This window comes from Amphibalanus amphitrite, unplaced genomic scaffold (assembly GCF_019059575.1).
Source record: "Amphibalanus amphitrite isolate SeventyFive unplaced genomic scaffold, NRLGWU_Aamphi_draft 000163F_arrow, whole genome shotgun sequence".
Classification (NCBI taxonomy): domain Eukaryota; kingdom Metazoa; phylum Arthropoda; class Thecostraca; order Balanomorpha; family Balanidae; genus Amphibalanus; species Amphibalanus amphitrite.
This window is the reverse complement of record NW_024881658.1, coordinates 190,806-203,807: the sequence shown is the minus strand read 5'-3', so window position 1 is coordinate 203,807 and position 13,002 is coordinate 190,806. Positions and strand designations below refer to the sequence as shown.

Below are 13,002 nucleotides of genomic sequence, written 5' to 3'. Positions count from 1 at the left end.
GGGACATCTCCTCCTCTGTAAATTTGGAGGGATCATGTGTCGGCATTCCCACGTTCGTTTCGGAGTCCATCTGTTCCATTTGGAGCCCGTCAGTTGTCGTCAAGAGTTGGCGCAGCGAGCGCCCCGAAGACTGCGTCTGCGCACGAGGCTTCGCGATGGAGGAGTATTTTGACGAAATCGCCCTCGCTGCAGAAGAAATAGAGGGACTTGTTGAGAAAGAGGAGGCCGCAGTGTGCCGACGACTTTAAACTGTACGCCAACGCCAAGACCAAGGCAATCAGGGGGCGCTCAGATGATCGGGAGGTTTCAATTGATCAGGGACCCACCAGGTGACCAGGGAACCCTCTGATAATCAGGGGTCCTTCCAATAACCAGGGACTCCTTCAATAACCAGGGGCCCCTCAGTAAACGTGGGCCACTCAGGTTACTGCAAGAGACAGGAGTCCCTTATAACCAGGGACCGGCAAGGTCTCTCAGGTCCGTTTTTGACAAAGCTGTTATTGATGTCATATGCGAGCCCTTTGCCACCAGCAGAGGACCCTTTCAAGCCTTTTTAGGGCCGTTTAACGTCTCTTGAGTTTCCCTTGAGGCTAAGGGCCTCTTCAGCAGCCGAGGGGTCTTTGAGGCCTTTTTGAGGGCCTCTTAACGTCAGCTGAGGACCGTTGGACGCCATCTGAGGACCGTTTGGGGCTTTCTGATGGCCAGTAGATGCCAACTGAGGGCTCTCTGACACCAGCTGAGGGCACGCTGACACCAACTGGGGGCCTCCTGACACCAACTAAGGGCGCTTTTATATTTGACACGAGCTCAGGGCCCTTTGACGCCCTTTGAGACCTTCTGAGGTCCGTTTGACGCCAGCAGAGGACCCTTTGGGGTCATATGAGGGCCCTTTGCTGCCTTCTAAGCGGCCTTTGGGGCTTTTTGAGGGCCGCTTGACGCCACTTGAGGACCGTTGCGGTTGGACTCCAGTTACGGACCGTTTGAGGCCTTCTGATGGCCATTTTGCGCCAACTGAGGGCCCTCTGACACTAGCTGGGGGCCCTCTGACACCAGATAAGGGCCCTTTAAGGCCTTCTGAAGTCCGGTTAACGCTAGCGGAGGGCCTTTTGAGGCCAAATGAGGGCCCTTTGAGACCTTATAAGGGCTCCTTGAGGCTTTTGAGGGCCGCGTGACGGCATCTGAGGACCGTTGTACTCCAGCTGACGACCGTTTGAGGCCTTCAGATGGACTTTTGGCGCCAGCTGAGGAGGGCTCACTGACACCAGCTGGGGGCCCTCTGACACAAGCTAAGGACTCTTTAAGGCCTTCGGAGGGTCGTTTGACGCCAGCTCAGGGCCCTCTGACGCAGGTTTAGGGCCCTTTGACGTCCTTTAAGGTCTTCTGAGGTAAGTTTAACGTTGGCTGAGAGCCCTTTGAACCCATCTGAGGGCCCTTTGAGGCCATCTTGTGGCCCTTCATTTGGCCATCTGAGGGCCCTTTGACACCAGATGAGGGCCATTTGACGCTAACCGAGGGCCCTTCCAGACCATCTGAGGATCCGGTGACCCCATCTGTGGGCCCTTTGAGGTCTTTTGAGGGCCATTGAAATTTCACCACAATACCCTTGGCTGCGCTACTGGGCATTTATGGACTCGTATGGGCCTGCTTGGGAACGAGATGGGCCCTCCCGGTCTTTTCAATCATTATTTCAGTTCATTTTACATGGTCTTCGGCGGTCTAAAGATTAGGGGCCCCAACTCGAATGGGGGGGGGGGGGGGAGGCCCGTGTGCCCTCTCTTGTGTGCGGCCTTGCCGACACTACACCGCTTCCCCTCCCTCCGCCATAAACGCACCGCTGCACTGTTAGGCGCCGACAAATACGGACCGGCGCCGCAACCGGCTCCCCCGCGGCCTGCCTCGCGTTGACATAGCCCTTCCCGAACAGTAGTGTAACCCCCACGCGGCCTAGGTATCGCCGCGCCCACCTGTCCGCGGCGCGGCCTCTGATGGCGTATCGCATCATTGATGGTGCGATACATGTTTTGGTCAGATTTTCTCAATTAACGCGAAAAAAATGCCCAACACACTTTATAAATTTCAAAATTGAAAAAAAAAATTACAAAAATGACGTGAAAGTGACCGTTTTCAACGTGTAAATTTAAAACGCTCTAGCGCAGCCATTTGTGAAGAAATCGACTTCAAATTTGGCACACGTGTTCATCAACCATATTTGTTTTAACATATATTTCGGTTTTGTGAAAATTTTGAAAATTTCTTATATTTTTCTCTTGAGAAAGAGGTAAAGCTTCGCTACGATCGGCCTTCCGATCGACCGAGAAGATTCGTAAAGTTTGTTCGTATCTTCACCATTTGCGATACAACTTGCGTATCTACTTAGCCTACGATGTGATGGATCCCTCCAATATCTGTTCCGATTCAACTTACGTTTGATCGCAACTGCGAGGTGCCTTGCGATCACATGGATCCCCCCAGCCTGACACTACTGGACACGCGCTTTAACCCTCGCATGTGTAGGGGGGGGGGGGGTCGGATGGACCCCCCCCCATGGTTTTTCGCGAATAACTCGCGTAAAAAGCGGCCGATCGCGACGAAACTTTCAGTACCCTCGCATTGATCAATTTTACACCTACCCTGAAAATTTCATGACCCTGACCCAAATGACCTTTGACCTGTGACCTCTTTTCCGAGACCATGTTTGGCCGGAATCGCGATTTCGCGTATGTCGGCTCGCACTAGCCGCGTGTTTGCAAGCTTTTCGTGGTTTCAAACGTTCAAACATGTGATTTGATGTTACTCCCGTGTGTGTCAAGGTCACCTGAAGGTCAGGTCAGGTCATTGACCTTTGGTGACCTCGGGTGACCTCGGGTCACTTTTTCGAGTTTTACATGTTTCTAGGCTAGTTTTTGGAGCTGAATTCGAATTTAGCAACCATTTGAACATTTACGAAGTAGTTTTGGTGACTTCGTAACATGTTACGAAGCTGTCAGAGGCGGTTGACACGTACTACGAATACCCGTCACGACGCCTACTGGTTGACCTGACCTGACCTGACCCGACCTGGTCTAAATGCTTCAAGACATCATCTGTGATCAAAACTAACACGATATTCGTGATCAGCACCCCGAAAAACTCCTTAGCAGCCACACTTTACGACTTTCTAACAGGTCCCGATTTTCCCGACTTTGGGTCATTGACCTGACCTGGAAGGTCAACCAATGACCTAGGACCTTAAAATTGGGTATCATCGGCTTCCTCTCGTCACGGGCAACACGCTCGTTTTTTCCGCGAAGCTCTAGCTCGATCAGGGGCCAAACGGCAAGGGGGGGGTCCAACCGACCCCCCCCCTACACATTAGAAGCTGGCAAACGCCGCACACATGCGAGGGTTAAGGTGCTGTACAAATAGGCGTGCTGGGGTACACGGTGCACGTGCTGTGCACGTGCAAACCTTTTGATGTTGCACTCCAGGTGTAACATATGTGGGTAGGGCGGGTAGCGCTGGCAAGCTCAAAGTGCCAAATTTACACAGGCCACCCAGAACGCATTCCAGCATAGTTATTGAGCATATCCATCTCCTGGTGGCCCCCAAAGGTGCGCTCTGCACGTGCAAAAAATTATCCGCACCGGGCGGTGGGGATGCTTGGACACCCTATGTGGATTTATGTAAATATCTCGAAAACGGCGTTGTGTAGCGCCGCCGTTTTTGGCACACCTTTTCATACATCTTTCTCACACATGCTGCGTTACTTTCAGGCTTAGGTCGCTCAAGGTTAGGTCACCAGGTTACGTCCAAGTGACCTTACCATAGGAAAAGTTATAGTGCCCGTCATAGCTACACAGACTAAACAATCGGTTTAAAACGTGCAGCGATTGATAAGAGTAACAGCATATACGTAGAGAACCTCTACCTCGGAATTTCAATCAGTGGCGGCGGAACACCTTCAATTAAAGGGGGGCACTGCCGACTTTTGGTCCCATTCTTTCCATGCAACGCCCATGGGCGTTGCATGGAAAGGGCTATGTTAAAATGCCAAAATCAAGGGGAGCACGGTGCCCCGGTGCCCCCCTCGTTCCGCCGCCTATGATTTCAATATCACTTGCTTGCTCAATGCTCATTGCTCAGCTCGTATTGTAAGAACACTGCGGCACAGCATAGATGCAGGCGCTTTGCTACTGCCATCTATGGGTGAAAGATGAAGATAATGGTTAGGTATTGCGGTACAGTATTACTGCAGGCGCAAACAACGTAGATAACAAAGGGGTATGTTTGTTTCTGGTCCCTAAAAAGCTGTTTCTGGCACCTAATTGCTGATCAGCCCCAAAATGCTTATTCGACCCTAATATCTGAATCTGGCACCTAATTGCTTCCACACAGCCTAAAGTTGCCAGATCGTCTAGTTGAACTCCGTATTTGCTGTTTGCTGATTCAGCACCAAAACCAAAACATCCAGCACCTATTTTTTTTTAAAATAAATTTAGTCCGAATGGCTGAATGGGCGGATTTGATGAATCAGAGCCCGCACTAAGCATAGCTTGTTGTGCTGACCCTGACCCCACCACCCGATCGCGCAATTCCAGTTGTATGGCAGAATTTTGTCCGAACGTTTAACGTGCCCTCACGACTGGACACGGTCCCCTCCGCTCACTTACGTTACCTGGCTTCTGTGCGGCCCCTGCCACAGACACGCACGCCATTACACGTAGGAGCTAAATGTGGCCGCCTGCACCGGGGCTTGAACCGGGCTCTCACTCCCGGCTAAGCGTCGAATTCCGGCGCTTTTATCCACTCGGCCACGGAGAGGACTAATTTTATTCCACGTTTGCCTACCTAATCCGCGTAATCTTCCTGATTTTATGTATCCTAACAAACATGAACGTTGCATTCGGTGATGTCAAGTGCCATTTTCGCCAGTGGAGATAATGATTAATGCCATTTCTAGCCAAAAGAGAATCACTAGCCAGCTATGGTGCAGCATAGCAAGACGCTCCTATACCTACCAGCCCGCTATGTAGAGATTATTGCACCCTCAGCCATTTTAACGTGAAAAGTTTGGATCCGTCACTTCCAGCCAGGCTCTCAGGTCATAAACTGGAGTAAAGCAAAATGTCAACTCTGAACAGACATGCCACGCAACCGGCCCTCTTTTCAATATTATTAGCTTTCTGCAATCATCGTCTGACTCCATCTCGATCAAACGCAGCATCCGGTTTCTACAGGGGCGTTTGACTGACCGGCCACACAATAACCAAAAACAAAATCAAAGCTTCATGCACACATAAGTAAGAAACGGAGGAAAAAGGCACAACTACGGCACAACTCTGCGCGGCGAACAACGGACAATGTCCCACGTAAGATCCCGCGTTTCTTCAGCGGCCTTGAACGGAATGAAAACATTACATTTCTTTTTTGGAGCTATTTGATGACGTCAAAAAATACAATACCCGTTTTAATGGTCAAAATCGAGACAATTACTCACAAAAATGTTTCCCTTTAAGCATTACAAATAAATACTTTTAGATATTTAAATGACATTGTTTTTTCAAACAAATCAATATTATTTGCTTACTTAAACGTCATATACAATGCTGAGATCACTACGGGGCTGTCTTAGAGTGTAGCTGCACTGGCAACCTTTAGGCTAGACTCCAGGGGTCATTATACCAGAACAACATGATTCTACCAGCCAGTAGTTCATTTTTCTACTAGATTGGTGCTACGCTCAGCATTTAGGTGCCAGATTCAGAAAAAAAGAGTAAGGCGTACCGATGAATAGGTGCCAGAAACAGCTAATTAAGGTCATTTTCCATGATTGGTGCTGGTATCCACCAAATAGGTGCTGAGGACCAATTTTGGGGCGAGTCAGCTTTTAGGTGCCAGAAATAGCTTTTCTGGGACGCAATTAAATGGCGTCCGATAACAAAGATGCCTATGCTGCGCTGGCCGGCGATTGAGGCGTAAATTTGCGTTGCTGGGTAGCAAAAAGTTTAGGAGCCCGAATTTGACAAAATAAATGATTTGCCGTGCTCGTGGTCTGAGGTCGCAAAATCAACAGAACCCTAGGTCAGTGATATTGAAATTTCGAGGTAGAGGTAGGTAGGTACTCTACGTATATACTGCTGATCTTCTCAATTGCTGCACGCTTTAAGTCGATTGTATAGTCTGTGTAGCTATGACGGGCATTATAATTTTTCCTAAGGTAAGGCCACTTGGACGTAACCTGGTGACGTAACCTTGAGCGACCTAAGTCTGAAAGTTACGCAGCATGTGTGAAAAAGATGTATGAAAAGGTGTGCCAAAAACGCCGGCGCTACACAACGCCGTTTTCGAGATATTTACATAAATCCACATAGGGTGTCCAAGCATCCCCACCGCCCGGCGCGGATAATTTTTTGCACGTGCAGAGCGCACCTTTGGGGGCCACCAGGAGATGGATATGCTCAATAACTATGCTGGAATGCGTTCTGAGTGGCCTGTGTAAATTTGGCACTTTGAGCTTGCCAGCGCTACCCGCCCTACATACAGGGTGTTGCAGCTAAATTGGGAATTTTTCCCGCTTACACTTAAAGTGGCATAACTCAGTAGAATGAAGAGACAGAGCTTTCAAACTTTGAACGTGTATTGACGCACATGTTCTCTACCCTCTCACTCAATGTGGCCACCATGAGCCTCCTTCACCATCTCCAGGCGGCGTCGGAACGCGCCGCACGCGCGCTGAGCCTCCATAGGATCGATGCTGCTGGCTGCCTTCTTGATGGACTTCTTGAGGCTCGAGATGCTGTCATGGGCACGTGCGTTGGACCTCTCCTCAATCGCGCTCCACATCCAAAAGTCGCACGGATTTAGGTCGGGTGAGTTTGGAGGCCACGTATCCTTTGGGACATACAGAGGGATCTTCCGACTAAGGAAATCCTGCACCCTCCGGGAAGCATGAGCTGGAGCCGAGTCCTGTACAAGTGTGACTTTCTTCAGGTCGTAGTACTTCGCCATCCAGGGCAAAAGCACTTCTTCTAGGATGGCCAGATACTCCTCTGCGCCGATTCTTTCTCCAGCAGGTATGAAGTGAGGGGGCATGACGCGACCGTCGCTCGCGACGGCTCCGAACACCATCACAGAGGCTGGATTTTTGCTTATCATCACTGGTGGAACATCACCGGGGTTCGAGGCGATGACTCTTGAGTTCCGGCGGTTGGCAACTTCGTCTACCACAAACTTCTTTTCGTCCACAAAGACTCTCACGTCTCCTCCATGGTTCTTGAGCTGGTTCAGAACCATCGGGACCCTCTCCTTCCGTAACGCTTTTAGACGCTCCGTCAGAAGGTTCTGCCGTTTCCTACTATACGACCTCATCCCGAGGTTCTCCTTGACAGCCCTGCTAATGGTGCTTTTGCTCACCCTTCGGTCTCGCGCTAGCTTACGCATTGAGACACCTGGTTTGGCCTCAATAGACCTTTTCAAGCCCGCGAGAAACCGAGGATTCCGTTTGCGGTCACTTCGCGGCGCATGGGGACGTCTACTGACATCTCCTCCACCGTCCATAGTAGCGACAGTGCGATATACCGTAGACTTCGGGTATCCTGTTGCGATAACGATCTCTTTCGCGCTTTGTCCAGCGCGAACTAATTCAGCAACTGTACATCTACGCTGTTCCTCCATGACTGTTATCGGTTTTCGTGCATCAAAAATATTAGCACGTGAAAGAGCATTGTTGAAATAGTATCATGTCAAATTTTCAGCCATATCCTCCAAATAACAAAATTGTGATTAGGTTACGAACTTTGTCCCAATTTAGCTGCAACACCCGGTATGTTACACCTGGAGTGCAACATCAAAAGGTTTGCACGTGCACAGCACGTGCACCGTGTACCCCAGCACGCCTATTTGTACAGCACCTTAAAGGTAGACTGCCACCTTTTTTCCACAAAACGGTTTTCACTAGAGCTGAGCCACCTATGTCCCAGACTGAAGTCGGTTTTCCGAAATTCGAACCCGTTTGCGAGAAATCGGAGACCAAAGTTCAGTTTGATGCCATTTTTTTAGTCCAAGAAAACCGACATCTCTACTGTTTATCGATAACTTTGAAACATTAATTTTCTTATCTTTTGGTAAATATATGTCAAAACTTTGATTGTTTCGAGATCAGAGAAGAATTTTGGAGTGTCAAAATAAAAGTTAAACTTATATATTCAGTAGTTCATTTTTTTCCAAAAAAGTGTGGGAAATGGGGTTTAACATGGGCCAGACCCATTCCAAATGAGCCATGATTTTTGAATGTTTTACGAACTTAAATGCAAAATAAACTAAACATGGCCAATTTCTTGTGAAATCATATATTAGTAAATCATAAAATACCTTACTTTTTCAAATAAAATGTAATAATCTTATGACCTTGAAGTCTAGTGGTGTGTAAACATTGTCGCTAGACATTAACCGATTGATAATTGTATGATAATCGACAATTTTTTTCGCGATTCACGTGATGATACTTTGTCAGGTGAATTATAAAATTTTGTTTTGTCCAGGGAATAAATCATAGGCCGATCTGAGAAAACTTTTTGAAGGTGGCAGTCTTCCTTTAAAGCGCGTGTCCAGTAGTGTCAGTGTGCCAAATTTGGTGTGCCTAGGTCAAGGTTTTCCGGAATCGGAGGATGCCTCCTCAAAACATGTTTTTCGCCACTAGCGCGTGCATTCCGCACCCCCTGATGCCGAGCATACCATATGTTAGTGGTCCAACACTGGGACATGTGACCTGTGAGTTTGGCACCTGTGCCGCCCTTCGTTTGATTTGAAGCGTCGCTTAAAGGTTTTTGTCCTTTGTAAGTTTGTCGGCACGTGGCACGCGCCATGTGACACCGGGTGACATGTGACATCCATCATCACCTGCCTCAAGGAATTACCCGGCGAACGGTACCACCAGCATCTCGATCCGATCATCCGTTTGGACGCAATTCTAATTGTATTGGCTCGATGACCTTCCAGAGCACGGTTTTTTGGCAACGTAAAATGGCGCCTTGTCGGCTTCACTATCTTCCATAGGAGGTCCATTGGGATTGTCAGTCCAGTTTATTTATACGTTCGTGACTCGGACAAATTGACGTAGCGCTCTCTATACCGTACTAGCCACTAATGCTGTTATTTTATGGTGCCCATAAACTACCACCCCCTCAAGTATCGTAAGAAGTTCGGAAGGAATAAAGGCAATGTGGCATTTTGTTAGCACATCGATGCGCTAGCCACTAAGTCACTGACGACTGAATATGTCATGCCAAATTAATGTTTGTTGTGATGACCGATAAGGCACGCCGTGTGCCAGTCTGTCATTAAATATTTAGTCCGTTGTTTTATTTTCATGACAGAGTGCGGGAGCATAAGTATATATTTGGTGCAGTTAGGGGCGGATCAGGAGACCATAGTAATATTCCCACACCATTTATTACAGGGACACACCACAGCACAGCTTATTAGCCAACAGAACATAATCAGTGCCGAACGTAACCCACAATCCACTAGCCAGTGGTTTCAGACGCCAGAAAAGCAATCCCACGGCAACTGCTTTCGGCATCTATTTGGGCAGTCGATTTAATCAGCCGAGAACTAATGTTTGTCTGTGTAGGTACATGTATACCCGAAAGTGCATGCATAATCCAATTAGCTGACCTGTCCTCCGTGATTTACGCAGAACCACTGTTTAAATGTCAGCAATGTTTGCAATTCCAATGCTCTCTGGATTATTGCTGGTTTCAGAACTTCAATAACACAGTGAAAGTTTACCTTTTACGGCCGACTCTTTTCTTGAAACTTAACTAGAAGGCCACCGATCAAAATTTAACTAGAAGCCCACCAACGTCCGTCATTAATGGAAAAGGGCGGCGAGTTTTACAGAGAGCACCTGCATGCAGCACACGTCGCGTGCCTTGGGTGTTGCGCCCGGCTGTGAACTGTAAGGGTGTACTCACTACTCACCGTGAGTGTAATTACACGGCCCGTTGTCAGTGCGGTGCCCGGGTGTGGAGGGTGCACCCACCGTGAGTGTAATTACACGGCCCGGTGTCAGTGCGGTGCCCGGGTGTGGAGGGTGCACCCACCATGGGTGTAATTACACGGTAGTGCGGTGTCAGTGCGGCGCCCGAGTGTGGAAATGTACCCAACCCGGGTGTAATCACACGGCAGTCTGGTGGCTGGCACTGAGGCGCCGAGCTACCATGGCGATGAGAGATAACATCGGACGGCCACCACTCGGTCTGGTCACCGCCAACTCTGGATTCTGAACGCCCCCGAGCCCGCAGCGGCAGAAGACACGTGCAATATGCCGTATGTGGCGGCAGGCTTTTCTCTTAGATTGTTCCAAATCCAGCTAACCATGATTTTACAATAAAATTTTGCCGTTTATTGCTGCATCAATAGTCGTAGATCATCGCTGAGTTTGACCTATAGCTTACAGAAATAACCGTAGCCAGCGACCCCGACTGGTCCGCCGCGGTGACTGCGAATGTGAGTTGTGACAGGGAGTGTGCAGCACACAGCACGGGCTGCAATCACGGAACGGGCGGCGCCATGGGGTGCAGTATGTGGGGCTCTATTGATCCTGAGGGGAGGGGGCACACGACAGGGGTCAGCGGTCACATGACGCATGGCGCATGTGGGTATACACCGCACCCAGTGGGTGCCCGAGCCAGGGGTGGTCAGTCGGGGCGGACTGGCCAGGCTCAGTCGGACTGGGAATCGAACTACTAAAAAACTTGGTCACTAGTAGAACTAGTAGTCACTAGTAGTAGAATCGAACTAGTAGACTTGGTCAGACTAAGTGAACAAGCCACACGGCACAAGCTCAAAGCTGACTGACTGAGGGATTAAACCAAACTTGGTCAGACTGGGCGAAAGAACTAGACTGTCAGATTGGATGAACGAACCTCACTCGATTAGATTGGGCTCACAAACCAGACTGTCGTACCGGGGATCCAACCGTACTGTCAGACAAGGCGAACGAACCGTACATACATGTCAGACTGGGCGCCCGAATCAGACTCGGTCAGACGGGGACCAGACGGACTCGGTTTGACCGGCATTTGCGGTTGTCTGGCATCATCACTATCCGTAAAACGTTTTATTATTTATCTTTGGGGGAATGCTGCCTAGACTAGAATTTTTGGTTGACTCGGTGAACGATTTTTTTTTCTCTCATGAACAGGAAATGTCGGTTCGATGTGAAAAAATAATAGAGGCTTGATTGTGCTTCAGCTATTTTTTACGCCGATAAATTGTACCAGCTGGTACAAATTGTCGGCGAAAAAAATAGTTGAAGTCCATTTTTCGAAGTCCAAACCTGTCTTCTAGGCTTCTAGTGAATGCATCGCTCACTAACACCGGGTGTTTACTGTTCACAGATGCTGGCAGTAAGGGCAATTACCACTTACCGGCTCTGACTGCGCACGACCGGGTCAGCCGGCGTCAGTTTCGGGCGGCCTCCCTCGACAAACGTGAGTAACCCCGCCAGCGGCCTTCCTCGATAAACAGGAGTAACCCCACCAGCGGCTCTCTCGTCAAAGGCCTCCCTCGGCAAACCAGAATAACCCCGACGAGAGGGTTATTTGACTTTGCTAATAATGACTTTGGTGAACGGTCAACAACTCCGATGGTCGAGTCTTGTCAAACAGAACGTCGTAAACGGACTCATAGCTGATTTAAGCTTGTTCTGGTGTCCCTAATATGAAGTAGTTCAACCGAACCACGAACGTTTCGATCGAAGTTCGGCCTTGTTAAGTGTTAAAACTGTTCATGTACGATAATTCTTCTAATCTCAGCTTCCCAGAATAAGTCGACTGTTTGACGCGGACTTCAGTGTGCCCTGAGGCTCAGTGCTGGCTGTCGCGTGCTTCGTAATGCGGTGTAATCCTGTCGTGATTGTACCGTCCTTCAGGTAACGTCCGTTCCACCGCAGCGGCACGCGTCACCCCGTGAGGTGACTGTCTCCGTCCCCTCCCTCCCCCAGTACCGGAGGAGGGTGAGGAGATGTTAGCCGCGGCGCTCTCCAGCCGTAACGCGCACAGCGGGCCGCGGGAGCGCACCCGGCACCCGGTGGAGTGCGTGCCGCGGCCGGGGGTGGGCCACCCGCTGCCGGAGCTGGGCTCGGCGCCGCGGCCGGCCGACGTGCAGCCTCTCAGCGTGCAGCGCCAGATCGTGGAGGCGCTGCGGCCGGCCGGCGAGCGGGCCGCGCGGCAGCCGCCGCCGCCCTCGGCCGGTCACCTACTACAGCTGGTGCTCTCCCAGCCGGAGGACGCCGGAGACCTGCACCTCAGCGACCTGGAGAGCAGCCAGAGGATGACCAGCGGGCCGAGCACCGCGGCGCCCTCCTCCGCCGCCTCAGCCACCGTCACGCCAGCCGACAGCGAGCCGGAGGCCGAGTCCGCAGACGACTTTGGGTGGTCGCTGTTCAGGAAGAAACGCGGCATCCCGGCCACCACGCGGCCGGCGGCGGGTCGCGCGGCGGACCGAAAAGCCGATCGGCCGCGGCTAGGGGTGGCTGACGACGCGTTCACCAGCGATCCGGCGGCTGTTTCGGCGGCCTCCGGGCCGAGCGGCGGAGGCGACGCGATGGCGCGGCTGCACCCGGACGCGGCGCCGCTGCGGCGGCCGGTGGTGGCCCGCCGCGGCCGCAGCAGCTCACCGCGAGCTCCGGCCGAGCCACCCGAGGTGGCTGAGTACGCCGAGAGTCGGCCGAGCAGCGCGGTCAGTGGGACCGGGCCGGAGGAGGAGGAGCGGCCGCGCTCCCAGGAGCAGCAGATCCTGGCACTGCTGGCGCGGCTCACGGAGATGGCTGATAATGGTGAGTGACGAGAGAGAGAGAGAGAGAGAGAGAGAGAGAGAGAGAGAGAGAGAGAGAGAGAGAGAGAGAGAGAGAGAGAGAGAGAGAGAAAGAGAGAGGGGAGGGGGCTGAGTGCTGAGCGACGATTACAATGAATGCTTAGGGAGGATAACGATAAAGGTTTTGGAAGGATAGCGATGAAG

General features: G+C 50.9%; 1 protein-coding gene across 1 annotated transcript in view; it reads left to right on the top strand.

The window, feature by feature from the left end:
* Positions 1–13,002, top strand: part of LOC122383398 (armadillo repeat-containing protein 2-like) — a 38,278-nt gene that overhangs the window by 9,248 nt on the left and 16,028 nt on the right. Inside the window, exons 4-5 of the mRNA XM_043369749.1 lie at positions 11,382–11,474; positions 11,987–12,820. Coding sequence (XP_043225684.1) covers positions 11,382–11,474; positions 11,987–12,820 — 927 coding nt within the window. The remainder of the gene's footprint in view (positions 1–11,381; positions 11,475–11,986; positions 12,821–13,002) is intronic.